The 18,039-nt window shown below is 44.1% G+C and overlaps 1 protein-coding gene across 3 annotated transcripts in view; it reads right to left on the bottom strand.

Annotated features, from left to right (window-relative positions):
* Nucleotides 1-203: 203 nt before the first annotated feature.
* Nucleotides 204-18,039, bottom strand: part of Ccdc148 (coiled-coil domain containing 148) — a 274,321-nt gene continuing 256,485 nt past the window's right edge. For all 3 annotated transcript variants that reach the window (XM_085834898.1, XM_085834899.1, XM_085834900.1), the window contains 3 exons: nucleotides 8,304-8,421; nucleotides 6,114-6,254; nucleotides 204-2,192 (listed from right to left, as the gene is read on the bottom strand). In XM_085834898.1, coding sequence (XP_085691024.1) covers nucleotides 2,046-2,192; nucleotides 6,114-6,254; nucleotides 8,304-8,421 — 406 coding nt within the window. In that variant the 3' untranslated portion in view covers nucleotides 204-2,045. The remainder of the gene's footprint in view (nucleotides 2,193-6,113; nucleotides 6,255-8,303; nucleotides 8,422-18,039) is intronic.

Below are 18,039 nucleotides of genomic sequence, written 5' to 3'. Positions count from 1 at the left end.
ACAGTCAGAGACCGAGTCTGGGTGTAGGCAATGGCTAGTCTGCTTTGCTATGCATATATCCACTCAGTTTCCCTCACAACCACAATGTAGGACATCTCCCTTTCTCTCAGAACAGCAGTGCTACATGCCCAAGGTGGTTCCAGCAACGAGTCTTTAGCACTTTGTTTTTGTAACATTTATTTATTTATTTTTATTTATGTGAGTACAGTGTCGCTATCTTCAGACACACCAGAAGAGGGCATCGGATCCCCATTACAGATGGTTGTGAGCCACCATGTGGTTGGTTGCTGAGAATTGAACTCAGGACCCCTGGAAGAGCAGTCACTGCTTTTAACTGCTGAGCCATCTCTCCAGCCCAAATCTTTAGCTCTTAAGAGAGTGTAAAAGAGTTAATGTGTCAATAGTGTTCGAACACAATCCCATGACTTTGGTGTGGACATCCAGGACAGTAAGGATCCACAGGCTCAGCAGCATCCATATCGCGCTGTTTTGCACACAATGATTTTTGGCACAGCAGTTTTCCATGGGTTTATGGTCAGGGCCCCATAAAATAACACTTCGATCCCTAGAAAGACCCCCCCAAGACAACCATGCCTTACCACTCTCCACCTCTTCCTAAGAACTTCTCCATTCTTATGAGACATTATACTGCTGTAAAGAGCGGAAGTAGGGAAGCATTGGGATGGATCCTGGGATGTGGATAAGGTCTCCACCTCCACCCACTCCATAGAACTCTTATAGAGAAGCCAATGTATTCTGACAGGCTGGGCTGATTTTGCTCACACTTGCCATGCTGCGGGTGGTCACGACAAGCCCCAATCAGCCTGTTTTCTGTGATGTCCTTTTTTCTCTTCCCAACCCCTTCATCTCTCCTTGCCTGCTCTCTCCTATCTTTCTCTCTTTTTTTCAGCAGGGTCTCCTGTATTGCAGGCTGGCTGTAAATGACTATATAGCCAAGGTTGACCTTGACCTCTGATGCTCTTACTTCCCATCTCCCAAGCGCTAGACTCATAAGTGTTTCCCACCACATCCAGTTTATGGGGCGCTGGGGATCAGAGTCAGAGCTTTTTTTCTAGGCAAGTGTCCTAGCTGAGCTCCATCCTCAGCCCTGGGTTTTGTGGTTTTCAGAGCATTCTCAGAACTACCTAGAGATAACACCCCTGGGGTCTAGATGTGGACAGGAAATACAGGAAATGGCAGCAAAGAAAAATAAAGGGGAAAAAAAAGCCATCAGTCTCCTTACTGTGATTAGCACCTAGAAGTTTTAAAAAACACATTTTCTTACTGAAAAATTTTCTTGCTTCCTTTAGGAGATAGATAGCCAAAAATTTATAGGCAAGCTTTATTTGAGATACTTCTTTTCAAGAAATTCATCTAGGGATTTCTTAGATAATTAGGAACTTTTAATAATATTTCAAGTATCATAAAATTTCAGTTTCTCTTTCTAAACAACCACACTGCCATGTCTTCTCAGTTAAAAATAAAAACAAAAACAAAAACAAAAACAGGTATTCCCGTGATAGTGACAGTATGTCTAATTTCTTTTAAAGCCAGATTTGTAAACTGAGATTGTTCAGGTAATGGGTTTGCCATAAACATCATGTTCCAAACTGACTTCTAAATTTAGAGAAAGGTTGAATCTCCTCTTTGAATAACCAAGAAACAATAGATGTATTAATAATAATGAAGCTTCCATAATGAAACATCAAATACTGAAGTAACAAGCTGAAATGCATGTACCTGTGGAGTAGACAACCCTTGAAAATGGTTATTTTCAGCTCCTCTTTATAGAAGAAAAAAAAAAAACCCTCCAAAATAACAGCCTGCCAAATGACAACATAAATACTGAAGTCTGATAATTTTGGTAAATTTGGTAATAGTACATGTTATTTAAAGAAAAAGCAAATGGTAAACAAAACTTTGAAGCTAAAGAAGGGAAGGTTGTTTAATAAATGCTGTGATTTCTCTGTGCAGTCTTTTTCTAAGCATTGAGAAGCAGGCCCATCACGATCCGTATTTACGCAGTGTTCCTTCTCATGTACCCTCTAGACCTTGAACGCAGTCGATTCTGTGTCCTTCCTTGGAGGCTTCTGAGGACCAATTTTTGGTAACATCTCTTTGGCATACTGTGTTTTATGGAGTCCAGCTTCTCGAAGTGCTAACTCAAATCGAAGTCGAGGATCGGAAATTATCTGCAGACAAAACAAACAAACAAACAAACAAACAAAACGGGATTTAAGCACACGATAACTCGTTTAGCTGAAGCACATCTTCTCCTTCCGGTTTGTTTCCCAAGTCGCATCATGTTTGAAGGTCGATGGTTAGATGGTGAAGCTTCTTCGTCCTGTGACTGCAGAGGTTTTACTGAAAATGTCCACACTATTTCTCACACTGTCACTTTCCAGTGCATCATTTCCAACATAGAGTGAATTTGATATTATGTACTACATCAATCAAATACAACATATTAAAATTACTAAAAAATGGAATAAAAGAACCTTACTTCCAGTACTATTAATGGTTATTTATTGCTGGCTAAAAGCATATAGATAAAGGATTGTAAAATAAATCTACTTTAATAAATAAAATCAATCTTTAGAATATATTTTTGAGGCACTGTTATTTAAGAAAGCCATACTTTTAAGTGTATGAGTGTATGACGGCTTGCATGTATATGTATCATGTGCATGTGTAGTGCTTGCAGTGGCTAGGAGAAGGTGTGGTAAGTTAGTTAATGAATCCTGAATATCAAAAATCACATTGTAAACTAACAAACAGAAAGAATGTAGCTATGGAATCAATAATTCTTGTAAGTAATGTTTATGTATTTATCCAAACTACCATGGCACAGGTAACAGAAGCCCCGTGATCTTGGTTAATTTGGAATTAACCGAGATCAGGAGTTGTGGGAAGTTGTGAGTTTCGAGGTCGCTCTTGGGAGCTGAGTCCAGGCCCCTAAGTTGCATGCACTAAGATCCCCAAGTGCATGCAACTGCTCAGTCATCTCTCCAGCCCCCTGAGCATCTTCTAACAGCCACTTTAACCTTGCTATCATTTACTAATGTGCAAATTACACATAAACGCATGCCCACTCCTTAAAAAAGAGAATCTGAGGCTGGATTTCTATTTCAAGCAGAGAATGCCCCACCCATCCCATGCTAAGTAGGAGGAGACAAACAGATACCCCAGCTTCTGTTCTCATGTTTACTTGACTGGCCCTTAGTCCCTTTCCTATGAATCTTAAATGTCAACACATTCTTTGTCATGATGAGAGATAACCACATATGGACATTTTACCTGAGTCTGACATGGTACAACTCTCTAAAAGATACAGTCAAAAGCATCCGAAAATAGCTCCCTCCATGAGTTCGAATAAATGGGAGCAATAGGAGGGTAATGGATAACTAACATGAGGCTCTGCCTCATGTAGAGAAACATGGAGGTGTGTGGCATTGCTGGCATGAGGATGCTCTCAGGTAAGAAACAACCAGGGCAACCTTGAAGTCTGACGTAACCTTCCAGTAGTCAGAGAGGGAGGAAGAGGGGTCTAATTGGACAGGAAGGCCTCACATTCAAAAGCTGAGGTGAAACAGGTCAATTTTAGGATGAGGGGAGTATGGGCAAAAGACTGTGCCACTGAGGAGCTTGGTGAAGAAAGGACACTCCGACTGGGGCTTGGATCTCCTAGCCTTGAAGGCCATGCTAGCAAGTGCCACGGTGTTTGTTTCTGCTTTTAGCATCCAACTGTGGCAGCATATGATGAATCTGATCATAAAGTCGGGATAAATTAAAGTGGTAGGGGAAAAAAAAGATGAAGGAGGAGGAGATCAGGAGGCTACCGGGACTGTCTAGACATGAAGTAATAAATACCTAAATGTGTGTGGAAGTAGAGACGACCTAACTGTCAGACATAGTCTGGAGGGAGGACTCAATGACAACCAATCGGACACGGGGCTGGGGTAGTGAGGAGCGTGAGGCCAGAATAACCCAAAGGTCCCTGTCTGAGAAACAATCATTTGAGCCTAGGACCCAGTCTTCTCTTCTGTCTCCATATATTCTGACCCACTTTCAAGGACTCCCACTCCCTCTACGATTCGTATGCTGTCTACTCCCGAATTCTCTCTGGGAGTCACCTCCTTCTCCAGCACCAGGGCTGTGGAGCCTTACATTTTTTTATTATTATTATCCAATTTTTTTGAGTAAAAAGTAAGTGAAGAGAGAGGTTTCTCCTCCCCATAATCAGTAATCAGGTTTTTTGAAAGGCTACTTTAGACCTCCTCACCCTAAACGCGACATGGACAAAACACATCACCTCCCCAGGCCTGTTTTTCCTATGAGTTCTTATATGGTTAATGGACAGTGCCACAAAATGGCAATAATTTGTTGAATCCCTGCTGAATACCAGGCGATATCCTAGGCAGTCGATATTTATTATTTCTAATCCCCAGAAGAACTTTGCAAGTAATTATTTCAAAGATGAAGAAAACAAACATAAAGATGTTAATAGCTTAGGCGAGCCCACACAGCCAGTAAATCTGGAGCGTGGATTTGAATCCACAATGCACAACTGCGGTACTTGTCTGGCTTGGAATCGTCCTCTCTTTCTTCATCCCCTCCGTCTCTCCAGCCGGAGCTGTGCATGACTCTTTCGACACCACTTCCACTCCTCTGCCCCAACATCCATCTATTTTCCATTCGAGATCCGAGGATAAAATACAAATGTCATCATTTGACTTACCTGCTTTAAAATAGCATGTCTAGTCATGGGATAAAGGTCAGATGTCTGAGAAGAAAAGCTTCTGGTGGATCACGGCTGGGCCCTAGCCCAAGGTTCCACTCTCATTTTAGCACTTATTCTGTACCCGTGCCTCTGTCGCACAGTGAAGACATTCAAGGAAGGGCCTTCTCTGGGTCTTTTCTGCCTGGGAAACCCCTGATAGCTTGGCCCAGAGCCTTAGGACTTTTCCTTCCTCTGAGCTTAGCCTGTGCAGTGTCCAGTTGCCTCTGCACTATCGCAGAGAAACCTACACTGTCCAAAACGTAATTCTCCCACACATCAGCCTCTCTTCCCTTTAAACTGTAAAGCATCTTGAATGAGTTTAGCAACAACTGGCCACGATCCTTAACTCTGCTCATGCTCAGAAGCGCCATCTCTCCAACTGCCAGGGCAGAGCGCTCCATTTTCTCCCCACATCCAGCACAGAACTGGTCTCACGCTGTGCACTATTTCTGAATATAATACTTCCCTTCTTGGCCTAGAGAGTCGCTTCCTCCAGGAAGGATCAGTCTGGCCCATTTAGGGTGGAGTCGAGAGCTACCCTCTTGCACAGAACCAGAATACAGTGTCTATGTCATAAATATCTGATTACTAATGAACGAAATTTTGACCTTACTATTCACCATTAAGTATGCAGCACTCAGGGGAGGCACTATGAACTCGCTTGGCAACAGGTTTCTTGAGATTTTGCTGTGTTCTCCCTAGTTCTGTAAAACTCCTGACTGCTTACTCCCTTAATTTGGGTGACATCCATTCATTCATATGCCTTCTTTCCTACCCTTCTCTGCTAAAATTTCTTTTAACTGTCTCTTCTCAGGTCCAGCCACAACCCACACACACTCTAAGCTTCTGCAAAAAACTCCACGATCCCTCCGTGGGGTTTCCACAGAAAAATGCTTTATCCTCAGCTCTGAGAACAAAACTTGTGATCGCTGTCTTCAGTGCTGCCCGTCAGTCTCATTAGTTGCTTATTTAATAGGATCTATGCCATGAATTTAGAATATAAACTCATAATACGACAGAGAAATCTTGGAACCTTAAAGAAATACCAACGACCTTTTTTTGTAACTATTGACTTTTGAATAAAATGTTACAAAACCTTTTTCAGTGACAGATACGATTTTAAGCTGTTTTGTTTTATGTCACACTTTTATAATATTTAAGATTCATACGGCAATTATGTATTATTATTTACAAAGAGATAATATGCTAATATGTAGGGCATTTCTGGGTAAATATTAAAAAACAATTTGTAACTCAGAGCACACACCTGAGCAATCAATCCTCCCTGTTCTCAGCACGGACTTTGCACCAGTAATGCAATTCCCATAAGTACCTGTTGCTCGTTGTATGTAGTCAGTGTGAAGAGCGGCTTTTGAAGGATGAATTCTTCCTCACTTTCAGCACCTGTCTTTGCTTTCCAGGCCAGTGTCTCTGACATCATTCTAACTGGATCAGACTGGACAGCAACAGCAACCTAAGGGAAGAGAAAGCATAGCCACTCAAGAGGGGGTACGAGCTAAACGCTTCTGCGTAAGACTATGGGTTTGTTTAGTGACCATTAAAAAACTCGTATTAAGTCTAAAGCTGTAGAGGAAAGAGCAAAGGAATATTAAACCCAGGCCAGTGCCAGTTACTTACAAAGGAGTTAAAACCCATGTCAAACAAAACATTAAAGATTATAATCATCTGTTAATGGTTAAGTAGTCACAATCATGATTGATTTCAGATGCAAATTCATCTGTGTGATAAAAGTCAAAGGCAGTCTTACACTGAAAACCACCCGGAAAATGACAAGTAGCAAACAAAAATTCATATTTCAGCAGCTATCAGTCTATGGCTATGAGTATCAGCATGAAGCTTTCTGGTAAAGTTGATTGCACAGTCGTTGCTGGACAAGCTGGGGGTACTTCCATTGTACTAGGTGAGTAGATGCCTTAGGACTGCTATAGACAGTGAGTTGCCATTTTACTATAAAACTAGAGAGTCCTTTAACAAGAAGTCCTTGTCCTGCATAGTAATAATTATTCTTACCCAAATCTTAATGAGAAGAAGCCACTAATTTTGTCAATCAGATGCACCATTACCAACACCTGCCTATTAATTCTGCAAGTCAAGAATTTGCATGAAGTAAATGGCATTTCAAAACTATAATAAAATGACTGGGGTCAACTGTAATTTAATTATTATAGGTTTCCTAGCTCAAATGCCATATATTACAGCTCTCAACACTGATTCTGTGTGTTGAGAGCGGAGGATGCCTTCTTTCCAAGGACTATTGGGTAGAAGTTCTAGTCACGTGGATTCTGTAGCAACCAGTTACATTCGAAACAAGAATGTCTTCAGGGATTGTGACATTAAGTCTGCCTCCAGAAAGTCAGAGTGTGTCATTCTTTGCTAATGACTGAATAATTTGATTTTTTCAGATATAGAATAACAGACTTTATATTCTTATGCTTCCAATTCACCTCTACAGCCTATTTTATCGAAGAGGAGGAGGATGTGAAAGCCGTCTCATAGGAGTCCTATTGGGCACTTACTAGCTCTGGGACTCTGAAAAAGGCAACTGACCTCTTGGTTTCTGCTTTTACAACACAGGGGTGTTAATAATACTCACTTCAAAGGGATACTGAGGAAGCAAGCCAAGTTTCACCGAGAACATTGGAATAGGGCTTTGCACGTAGTAAGCACTCACAAATTTGAACTCCAGTTACCGCAAACCTATGGGTCAGGGACTGGCTTTAGTATTCCCATTTTCCAGATGAAGAAATAGAGCCAAGGCAGGTTAAGTAAATGACTCAAGTTTTCTCTGGCATTGAATGCTTAGCCAGCTGTTCCAGTGTTGAAGGACAATCAAGGCCAGGGCTTGTACAACCTCTACTCACTCAGAAAGGGGACTACACAGCCACTTCCCATTGGTTAGGCTGTGTGGTTATCAGTTGAACAAATCTCTAGGGGTCAAAGTTCAGAAAAATTACCAGAGGGACTATCCCACTTCTCAGTTTCTTAAGAAAATTTGCCATGCACTGTCTACTTTTATCTATTTTGCCTCCTTTCCTTAGGCAAGGCCATGGGAGGCTGTTAATGCTGTACAAAGGGGGTATTTGTAAAGTGATGCCTAAGCGGGCTTGTTGACTGTGGGATTTTTCCAAGCAAAGGTTCCCACTTGAGAGTGGATTATCTTGCTCTACCACATTTTTGAGGACAGGGAAGTCCTTTGACTGGAAACAAGAGTTTCACTGATGCAAACAGATACTGTTTGGATAATGAACTGGAGGGGATATGGACACACTTAAATCTGGGGAGAGAGCTTTTTAAATGCTGCTGATAAACATCTTTAAATATATCAAGAAACTGGACCGGGTTCAACATAAACCTCACTGGCTCCTGGGAATGGAAACCATGTCCTCGTTTGGAAAAGTTACACTTTGTATAGCAGATATCATGATCTAAGCCCCAGTAATAATATCATTAGCACACTTAGAAACATTTAAAAAACAAATGAAAATTTCCAAATTGAAAACACCTGCTTTCGTAGGGCTTCCAGCCGCCTTTCTCTCTCTTCTTCTTCCTGGACTTCTTGAAGGACCAATTTTTTTCTCTCCAACAAACGCTTCTCCAACAATTCTTGTCTATATTTAACCCTTTTGAAAAGAGACGACACAGGACAGGTAGATGGGCCATAATTAACACACACACATACAGAGTACACAGACAAGACTGCACCAGGAGCCATCTCAGAAGGGATGCTATTCCACCATTTGATTTTACTTGGTTTGATTTCTCAATCCAAACAATAAGAGGCAATTTACAGTGATTCCAGTAACCAGTGAGATACAGGAAAGCCTGGTTAAAACCCAGCTGAGCTCAGACTTCTCTGCCACCATTTTAAACCCTGACCCTGTCGGCTAGCTGCCGTAGCTACAGCGGAGGTGCCCTGAGCAGTAATCACACGGTCCTGAGTTATGACACAGCCTTCTGATGACAAGTCTGAACATAGCTTGAGGAGCTATAAAGATTGAATCCCTGACTAAATGCACATACTTTCAGAAAGTGTGATTAAAAAAAAATTACTGTGATAATGTGCTTAAATTATTTAGGTGACTAGAACTTAAACTATGCTTCGTATATAGTGTCTCTCCATGAGGTGGGCTTATTGGCATGTTAGAAAACTTTACAAATTGCACTCTGACATCTGTAGATGGCAGCAAAAACATGACTTTCCCCTTCGGCAATAGTTCCCCATCTCCTTTCAAATCATCAGATATTAAAACAGGGTGCATTAAAACATGGCTCCGTGTATGAGCTCACCTAGCCCTCTCTGTTGGCATTCCTTCTCCGCTCCACCCAACAGTTACCTAGCAACAGCCAGGTAGGCCTGGCTGGCTAAAAAGGGGACTGTTTGGCCTCTCTGACTCTCTCAGATCTCTGACACTCTTCTCTCCCTAACCTCTTTCTCTCTCCCAGTCCTCGAAGTGTTCCTGTCCTCCTCTTCCTCCTCCTCCTCCTCCCCCTTCCTTTTCCTCTTCCTCTTCCTTTTCCTCCTCCTCCTCCTCCCCCTCCCCTTCCCCCTCCCCTCTCCCATCCTCCTCCTCCTCCCCTCTCTTTCTGTCTTTCTCTGCCCCTTCTCTTTCTCTTCCTCTACTCCCTTCTCAACTCCCTTTCCCATGCCCACAAACAATCTCTGTTCTATATGATACCCTTCTCATGGTTGGGCTGGTACCTCAGCATGGGCCATTGAGGCACCCCCTCCCACCATACCATACCTTGCTCTATAAAAACATATTCTCGATTTTATAAAACATATCATCACTCTCTGCTGCCCGTATTTGAGTATCGAGTAGCCTTGATTACAGCTGTATTCCTGTCAAAGTGATTCTATTGACTTTGGGAGAGGAGATCCACCATTTCCAAAAAGCAGGCACCCGAGTTCTTAGGAAGATGGAAGCCATGCTGGCCTTCTATGGGCAACAGCTTGGATTTAATTTGCTTTGTCACATTAGTCACAGATGCCCTTTGCCCTTAGTATACGCTGCAGTATTCTCTACGGAGGTGTCTTTGCTGGCCCTTCCACTCTGGAGATTCCGGTATATGCCGAGTGCTCAGGAGACAAAGGTCTTGTACTAAGTGCTTTACAGTTGCTTCTTTTAACACTTCACAACAATCATACTCTGAGGGTATAATTTTGTATATATAATTTTGTCTTCTACAGGTACAGAAATGGAGGCACGGACAAATGGTGTAATTTGTCAGAAGTCTCACGCTCATTAAGTAGCAGAGCAGAAGTGTAACCCAGAATAACTCTCCTCAGCAGCGAAGCTTAGCCTCCACCATCCCACCCCCTGCAATTAACCTCTGTGCGGTCCTTCTCCCTAGATCTCTCCTCCTACATCAAGTGTCCCTAAACACCTACTGCACTAGGCAGCGTGGGTATGCTGAGGATACAATTGTCTTCCTTAGAAGTTTATAACTTAACATGGAAACAAGACATGCCTGAGAACCAAACAAGGTTCTCAGACTTGGCAGGAAGGTACACATATGGTCCCCTGGTGTTGCAGAAAAGTGAGGTGGCCACTTGTTGGATTGTTGAGGTTCATAAGAAGAGCCTCACAGAGGAGGGACATTTGAGCTGTGTCCATCTGGCCATCTGTAGGATGAGGATTTTGGAGATGCCAGGAGTGGTGAGAGCAGAGAGGAGGAGACAGTAAGGGTGGGGAGGAGACCTGAGGATGGGCACCTTTCTGGTCTTATCCTAGTCACAGACAGCATCGAACCCAGGAAGGAAATGGGAAATGGCAGCAGAGCGGTGCAGAGAAGCTGTGGTGGGCTGAGCCTGGCGGTCATTTCGTTTCCTCAGCTGTGCTTTTGGGAGGGGTGTTCTCGAAATTCTGCTTGCTCACGAACTGGCAATAAAGGAGGAGCACAGGCCGAGGATGGAAGGAAGGCTCAAGAAATAGGCAGGTTACTGTGGGATCTGCGAAGGGCAATCCTAGCCTTCCTTGAAGGTCACGGTCATACTGCCATTCTCTCCGGTGTCAGGAGTCAGCATGTAGATTCAAGGGCTGCAGACCAGCATGCTCCCTGTCTCGCCTGCCTCCGTGCAGGGAGCCGCAGTTCCCATTCCCTCCAGTTCCACTAAGGCGTGACGTGGCACAACCTCCCTAATGAGGCTCTACTCAATTTCCGCACTGAGTACAAGCTACGTGAACTTCTGTGAAGGTTCAATTAAAAGTTACCCTGGGACTTGCCAATTACCATATGCTAATTCTCAGAACCTTGGAAAGTTCTTCTTCCTGTGGGACGTATAGGTTGCTTTGTCTGCAACAAAGTTTTTTTGTCTGCTTTCTGGGAAAGTAGTATTCGTTCTTGCCAGGGGAGCTTGACTGGCAAGGAGGAAACTGCAAATGAGACTGTGGCATCTATTTACATCTGTAACATCAAGAGGGCTGGCTCGCAGGTTATTTCTAGGCTCATTCTTCATTTAATAGTTATTTCTTGACCTTTGCCAGACCTTGAGTTAAACATTGCATCAGGCATGTGCAGTGGCCAGTCAGCCTGGGTGATATGCTCCTGTCATGGCCCGGCACTCTACCAGAAGCTTCAAGATAGGGCAACTGTGAGATGGGCCTTGGGGGCGAGTGCTTTGATGAGACAATGAGGCAAAGCCTTGGCAGAGGTCATAGGGCCATACTTGGGAGCATGTCTTAGAAATATTCTGAGCCTAAGACTCAAAGAGGGCAGGCGGGGGGTTGGGGGTGGGAAAACAGCCATGGGCAGAAAAAAGAAAGGATCATGTTAAAGTCTAGAGATGAGAGACCATGGTGGGTTTTGGGGCCTGAAAAGAAACCCAGTAAGGCCACATATGAATATGGCGAAATGAATGGTGACATGGCCTCCGGGCGAGGGAATAAGAGAGTCACACTGAGGCTCTGTAAGCAGGAGAGCAGAGAGTTTTAAACAAAGAACTGAGATGTTTAGAACTCTACAGGAGGATGCAGGACAGATGACAGGGAGGCGAGATAGAGCAATCTAGACCAAGCTGGTAGTTTCTCATCCTCTAGGAGAAAGAGACACTGGAGGAAGGTCAGGAAAGATGTGGACTTAAGGAAGAAATAAAATAAATACAAATTGTTATCTTTTTTTAGGGGTAGGGAAAGTGACAGCAATAGGAAGAAATTACAGTTTCACAGCAAACAAGAGCGTTCAGCTGAGAACTTAAAAGGGAACAGGAAACAGGCTTCAGATTGGCACAGAAATGGTTCTTAGACCTGGACTAGATAAAGATAGGAAAATTCCATCAGCAGATTGGAACTAGAATCACAGGGAAGATGGCTGCCCTCCACAATATGAGTGTAGGGTCTGGAGAGAATGGATCTAGGGCTGATTTCCAAAGACACAACTCTTAAAAAGGGGACAAAGAAAGAGGAAACTAGGAAACAAAGAAGATAAGTGGTCCCAGGAAGATAAGGAAAATGAGACCTAAAATGTCAAATGTTACAGAAAGATTGATTATAATCCAAAGTTATCATTGCATTGAATTATGGGGAGTCATTGTTGATGTTGGCAAGACCAGACTTTGGCGAGGTAACTGAAGACTTACAGGAGTAAGAAAGATGGAGGAACTGTGGAGAAAAACCTCAAGACTGATACAGGTGGGAGCTAGGCACAGGCCAGGGCTGCCGAAAACACAAGCTGGCCCACTCCGCGGGGAATGTACTCTAAGTTGTTCAGATCAGCTTAACCTTTGAGAAAATTCAAGGGCACCAGCAACACGGCGACTCTAAATTTCTTACAGATGCTGTGGCTTAAACTCAAACAATGCTTTGCTTAAAAAGAGGAAGACTCCGGGAACCGCTTCTACTCTGGATAGAAAATTGTCTTTTCCTGAAGAGAAGTGATGCAGAAAAGAACTCTTGGGAGAAAGCCAAATACTCACATATTCATGGGGAAAGAAAATAGCAACACAGTAAAGCCAATCATTTGGAAAATTTTCCACATAAATACTTTTAGTCATTTGAGGTAGCAGATTTTCTCCAAATTAAACTGTTGCTATGAAAGTCAATGTCAGGAAACGGCTAAACTCAATAGTTCTTAAGCTGTGCACTGAATCCCCAAACAGGAGCCTAGCGTTCATTTCTCACTCTATTTTATGCTGTCTGAATGTACAAAGGTGGAAAGTGCTGCAAAAGAGGCATTTGCAGCTTCTCTTGGGGGGAGAAGAGGCACCATATCGTTCACAAGCCACAGCTGCTGCAGAGTCAGGCCAGGCCTTAATAGTAATCTGAGGACTTTATCAGCTGCCAGACCTTGGTGAGATTGGAGGGACAGTGAGCTTTCTTTCGTGTGGAAGCAGAGAATCTGTGTATCACTGAGGAGAGGTAAATGAGCGGACCTCAAGGTGCAACAACAACTTCGCCTGACGTCAGTGAGCCCTCAATGAGCCCTGGGCAAACTCACCTATAAAAATCTGGATCTTTTTTTTTTTTTTTTTTTAATCTGGAATCATGGGGTAGCTGCAACCTAAACAGCTATGGCAAACAAGGAGGAGAGGCTTGCCAAGAAGGGCACACAGAAGAGAACACTGCGATTAAAAAGCAAGAATGTTCTCACAGGACAATGGAAGCAGTAAGTAAGATGGAGCCGAGAGGGAGTTTCGGGTAAGATATGGGAACCAACGCTGAACTGTTCCACTCTGATGTACCGGCCATGAGATTTGCTCTGCTGAAATCAACTCTGTCTATAAACAAACTTTCTTCCTAGGGTTAAATTCAGGAACCCCAACTTTCTGGCAGTGTTAAACATGTATGTGCTGAGGTCTCCCCACCAGAGGGACTGAAGCAGAAGCAGCTGCTCCTCAGGGGATGAATGGGTTTTTATCTGCGGGGAAATCCATACTGGGCTCAAATCTCACTCAGAAGGGATCCTTCCCACCATATGAGGAAGAACCTCCTGTTATATATATGGTACTCAGGGAACAATGTATAAATCAAAATAGAGGTGAGCGACACCTTCCAAATAGGAAGTCCACGGCATGCACTGAGACTTGGGATCACACCTCTGTTCATCAGCCCTCTACCCCCGAGGGAGGGGAAAATCTGCTCCCCTAAACTCTGGGAAATGCATCGGCAAAGACTGAACCCCACAGATAGCTTTATGAGTCCCGACTCAAGGCAGTGACATCCGGTACAGATGTGCAGGAGGCAGGAACAAAGAGGACTCAGTGCTTCTGGAGGACCAGGAACAGATGAACCCAGGCCAGCCCCAAACAGAGGCCATTCTTCCAGCTTGTCCTTTGTGAGACTCTTGGAAGCTCAGTTCCTGGTTGACTGTCAATGTGATTCATCAGCATTGTGATCGTCCCACCTCCTCAGTGCCAAACATCACTTCAGTTGCTCAGGTCAACAACAGAGAAAACGGGAGAGAAATGTTTCCACCCTGTGATGTCTTCCGTGATTTATGATTGCTTTATATATGAATAACTAAGTCCAACTCTGGCAAGAGTCAAGCTGTTCTCAGTAAGTCAGTTTGGGGTGACCACATCATAGGCTGGAGAGCCATTTCTTGGATAACTATGGAACAATGGTCCTTAGCTGTGAGCATAACTAGAACCACTGGAACGTACCAAAAGCTGATGCCAGGACACTAGCTGCCTACAGATCCTACTGGTGGGGAGCAAGCACTGATACTTGGTGAGACATTCCCCCAGAAAATGCTAATAAATAAGAGCCAGGGCTGAAGACAATGCCAAGCAGCTGAGCCTGAGCTTAAGGTAGTCAGTTAGCTGGAGGCTGGGCAACTGGCTGCCTTTACCCCTGGGCCCAGAGGTACTCAAGAAGAGTGAATGGCACCTGTAATCAGTCCTTCCAGTAAGTTTCTGAATGATACAAATGCTTCCAGCCTGGGGACCACATTCTGAGAACTACAACATAGATAAATATATACATTAAAGGGACTTTACCTGACTATTGTTACCAAGACAAAACCAGGTACAAATTACTACCTAGGCAGGGCTTATTTCTGTATGTGTGCTACACATCACAGTTACTGGCTTCAGGTCCAAACCAAACTAGACATTTCTGATGGTGCTATTAGCATCAACCCTGCCCTCGAATACCTGCCTGTGTCCCCAAAACATATGGATGGCAGGCTCCCTGGGTGACCACAGGCTGAGGGCCGGGATCAGTGTTGTTGATGGACAGTCTTAAACAATGGTTGCTACAAAGCTTGCTTTCCCCTCAGATGAACAAAACATATCTCGATGACAATTGACTCTGTTCAGCGGACTCAAGGCAGAAGGGGATAATAAGAAGCATAGTCACCCAAAAGTCACTCATGCTCTGCCCCCAGAAAAGTCCTGTGAGCTACAGAAAGGTGGGTACTGTATCACCGGCCACAAACCCCACGAAGAAAAGTGAAGTCCATTTCCTGTTGGTTGCAATCAGTTCTAAGGCAGATATGCAAATCATCTTGAGGTGGAATACGGATTTGACCTGGGAATTCAGGATTGAGGGTGAATAGGACAAGGTATGAAGAGAGGGGCCCAGGACAGGTGTTTAAAAATGTCACAGTGGCCTTTTCCCCACATTAATCCAACAAGCCACTTCTATCACTGTGTATTTACCCTTCCCTAAAGCCGTTCCTAATGGTTTCGACCTGACTTTCTGTAATCTATTTTATAGCCTTACATATACTCAAAGTTCTTCCTGCACAACTCCTTGCCAAAAGTATTTTAAGTGGGCGTAGGGAATATAAACAGGTATCTGGCAAGATTTTAAAACAATAAAACTGACTTTCCCCCAATCATCTTGTCCCAGAAAGTCTTAACGCAGTTGATGATAAAATGCCACTCTTTTGGACCCCATGACCTCATTCTTAATCACTCCGATCAACAGTTGTCCTCAGTTGAAAACCAGGGTTTCCAGGTGACAAAACTTCTGTAGCAGCCCCTGACATAGAGGGTACCTCTGGGGGGGTTGATTACTTTGATGCCCAGTGACAATCACAAAGATTTACCCACTGACTTTACAGTTACATGGCTCTGTCTCTCCCATGGTCCTTGGGCTTACAACCTAGCTGCCCAGGTCATATCCACCACTGAATGACAGTCATTTGAAACTGTAGTCAAGAGCCCTTTCTTTCTCAATAGCCCTACCTCTTTAACAACTTACTTCTTAAGACCAAGCTTGGAGCCCAGCATCCATTGTGACTGTTGCCATGGGAGACCCTGTTGATGGCTCCAACCTCTCAGCTCATGTACCTGCTAAGAGAGGCTGCAGACTGCACAATTCTGGAGGCTCATTCCTAGGGACTGCCTAGCAGGTTCCTGTTTGTTCTCAGTCTTACCCTACCTTTGGCTTTAGCTCATTGTATTATATAGCAAATTTTGCAGTTTCCAACATTATTTATTAGGTACTGTGTGCCAGGCACTGGACTAAGCCTCTCTTCCTCTTAATGTTTACAGGACTTAATTCTACTTTCTCTTCCAGGTGAGAGGACATGATCAAGCTTTGCTGTATTTTTTCTCCCTAGCTTTGGAACCGATGTGCCACAACCACCCAAAACCCATTGATTATATTGTTTTCTTTTCTTTGGACATCAATCCCTCCTCCAGTTCCCAGTCCTAATTCTTTGTTCCATGTGTTACATGTTTATTTAAAGATTTACAAGATATTTAACACACTCTGTGGGGCAGTGGGCTAAGCACAGACAAGCTGGTCTCCAGTGGAATTGAGAGGTGGAAGCCCAGTGAAACCCATTGGTGGTAATTTTCACCTACATGGGACAGAAGGCGTTCCCTCATGTCTCCAGGACCCCTGGCTCCTGTTGAAGTTACCGCCCACAGCCCCCACAGGAGAAGCATGTGGCAGGTAGTCACAATGTCCAAGCTTCTGACCTTCAAGCTAGACTCCTCCCAGTTACCTAGCAACAGCAAGATAACAAGCCCACTATAAGAGGGGCTGCGTGGCCCCACCGTGCTCTCTCCCTCTTACTCTCTCTCTTAGTCTCTAAGCTTTTACCCCTCTCTCTTTAAGCTTTCTTACTCTCTAGCCTTTCTTCTCTCTCTCTCCTTCTCCCCTTCTCTCTTCTTGGCCATGACCGGTCTCTCTCTCTCTCTTTCTACCTTTTTTCCCCCCTGCCTTTCTACAATAAAGCTCTAAAACCATAGACTGTCTCTGTTCATCAAGGCCTAATGTGCTTGGATAATGGGATAGGCTTTCTCCTAATGAGCTGTGCCTAATCTTCCATCAGAAGGACTTCCTGTGCTCCACAGACTAAGGATTCTTGCCTACGTGGGAACATCTCTCCCTCTGCCCTCTTCCGGGGCCCCTATTCTGTTCTCAGCTCCTCTGCTGTATCCAACGTGGAATGCCCGAGACTGAGAACCTGGTATGCCCAACCAGGGTCCAGTGGAAAGTGTCCGGCAGTCCTCCTGCATCCAACTGCCCAGAGCACAGGAACTCTAGCCAGATGCAGGCTCTCTCCCTCCCCCCTCTTTCCCCTCTACCCACAGCTCCACAACACTCCATGATCATTTTCTTTACTCCAGCTGATTGACATTCACATCTCTTAGGTCATATGTAATTCCCCTCCAGAGCAGGGAACCTCAAAACCCTGCTTCACTGAAAAGGCCACTGGCCTTCCTTTCTCAGGTCTTGCCCTGATGACCTTGCCAAGGTCCATCTTCTCTCATCCTTGGCAGGAGCCAATACACATAATTCTTGTCCCTATTACCCTGCTCCCCCAATGACCCTCTTCCTTACTTTCATTTTAGCCTCCATTTCAAACTACCCCATCATGCTCTTCTCCCATTCATACGAGTTCCTCAAGTGGATGAGAATTTATCTAATGCTGACCCCCTTGTTAGATGCCATCTTCCTTTCCTTACTCTTTCTACAGAACCATCTTGTAATTGAAGAAGCTGTACTCTCTACCCTCACTCAGTTCCTTCCTCATTTGCCCCATGCTGGCTATAGTCTGGCCTCTGTTCACTCTGGAAGCCACTCTGCAGTGTTACCACAGGCTCCAAATTGTACATGCATGGGTCTCTTTCAGAGCCTCTCTCTCTGTAAGACCTGTTGACAATGCCCATACTGGTGGCCATTTCTCTCTTGGAACATGTCCCCTCTTTCTGCTGTGCCCCCAAAACTCGATCTCTAGGTCCTTCCCATCTGTCCATTCAAGGCTTCAACATAAATTTTCTTATTTTCACAATTAAGAAAAAACTCTTAGAAATATAGCCAACTCACTGAAAGCCTTGGACT

The sequence above is a fragment of the Mus caroli genome, unplaced genomic scaffold (genome assembly GCF_978045245.1).
Source record: "Mus caroli unplaced genomic scaffold, Mus_caroli_1 scaffold_2, whole genome shotgun sequence".
In the NCBI taxonomy this organism is placed as follows: domain Eukaryota; kingdom Metazoa; phylum Chordata; class Mammalia; order Rodentia; family Muridae; genus Mus; species Mus caroli.
The sequence above is the reverse complement of the archived record's forward strand: the minus strand, read 5'-3'. Positions and strand labels throughout refer to the sequence as shown.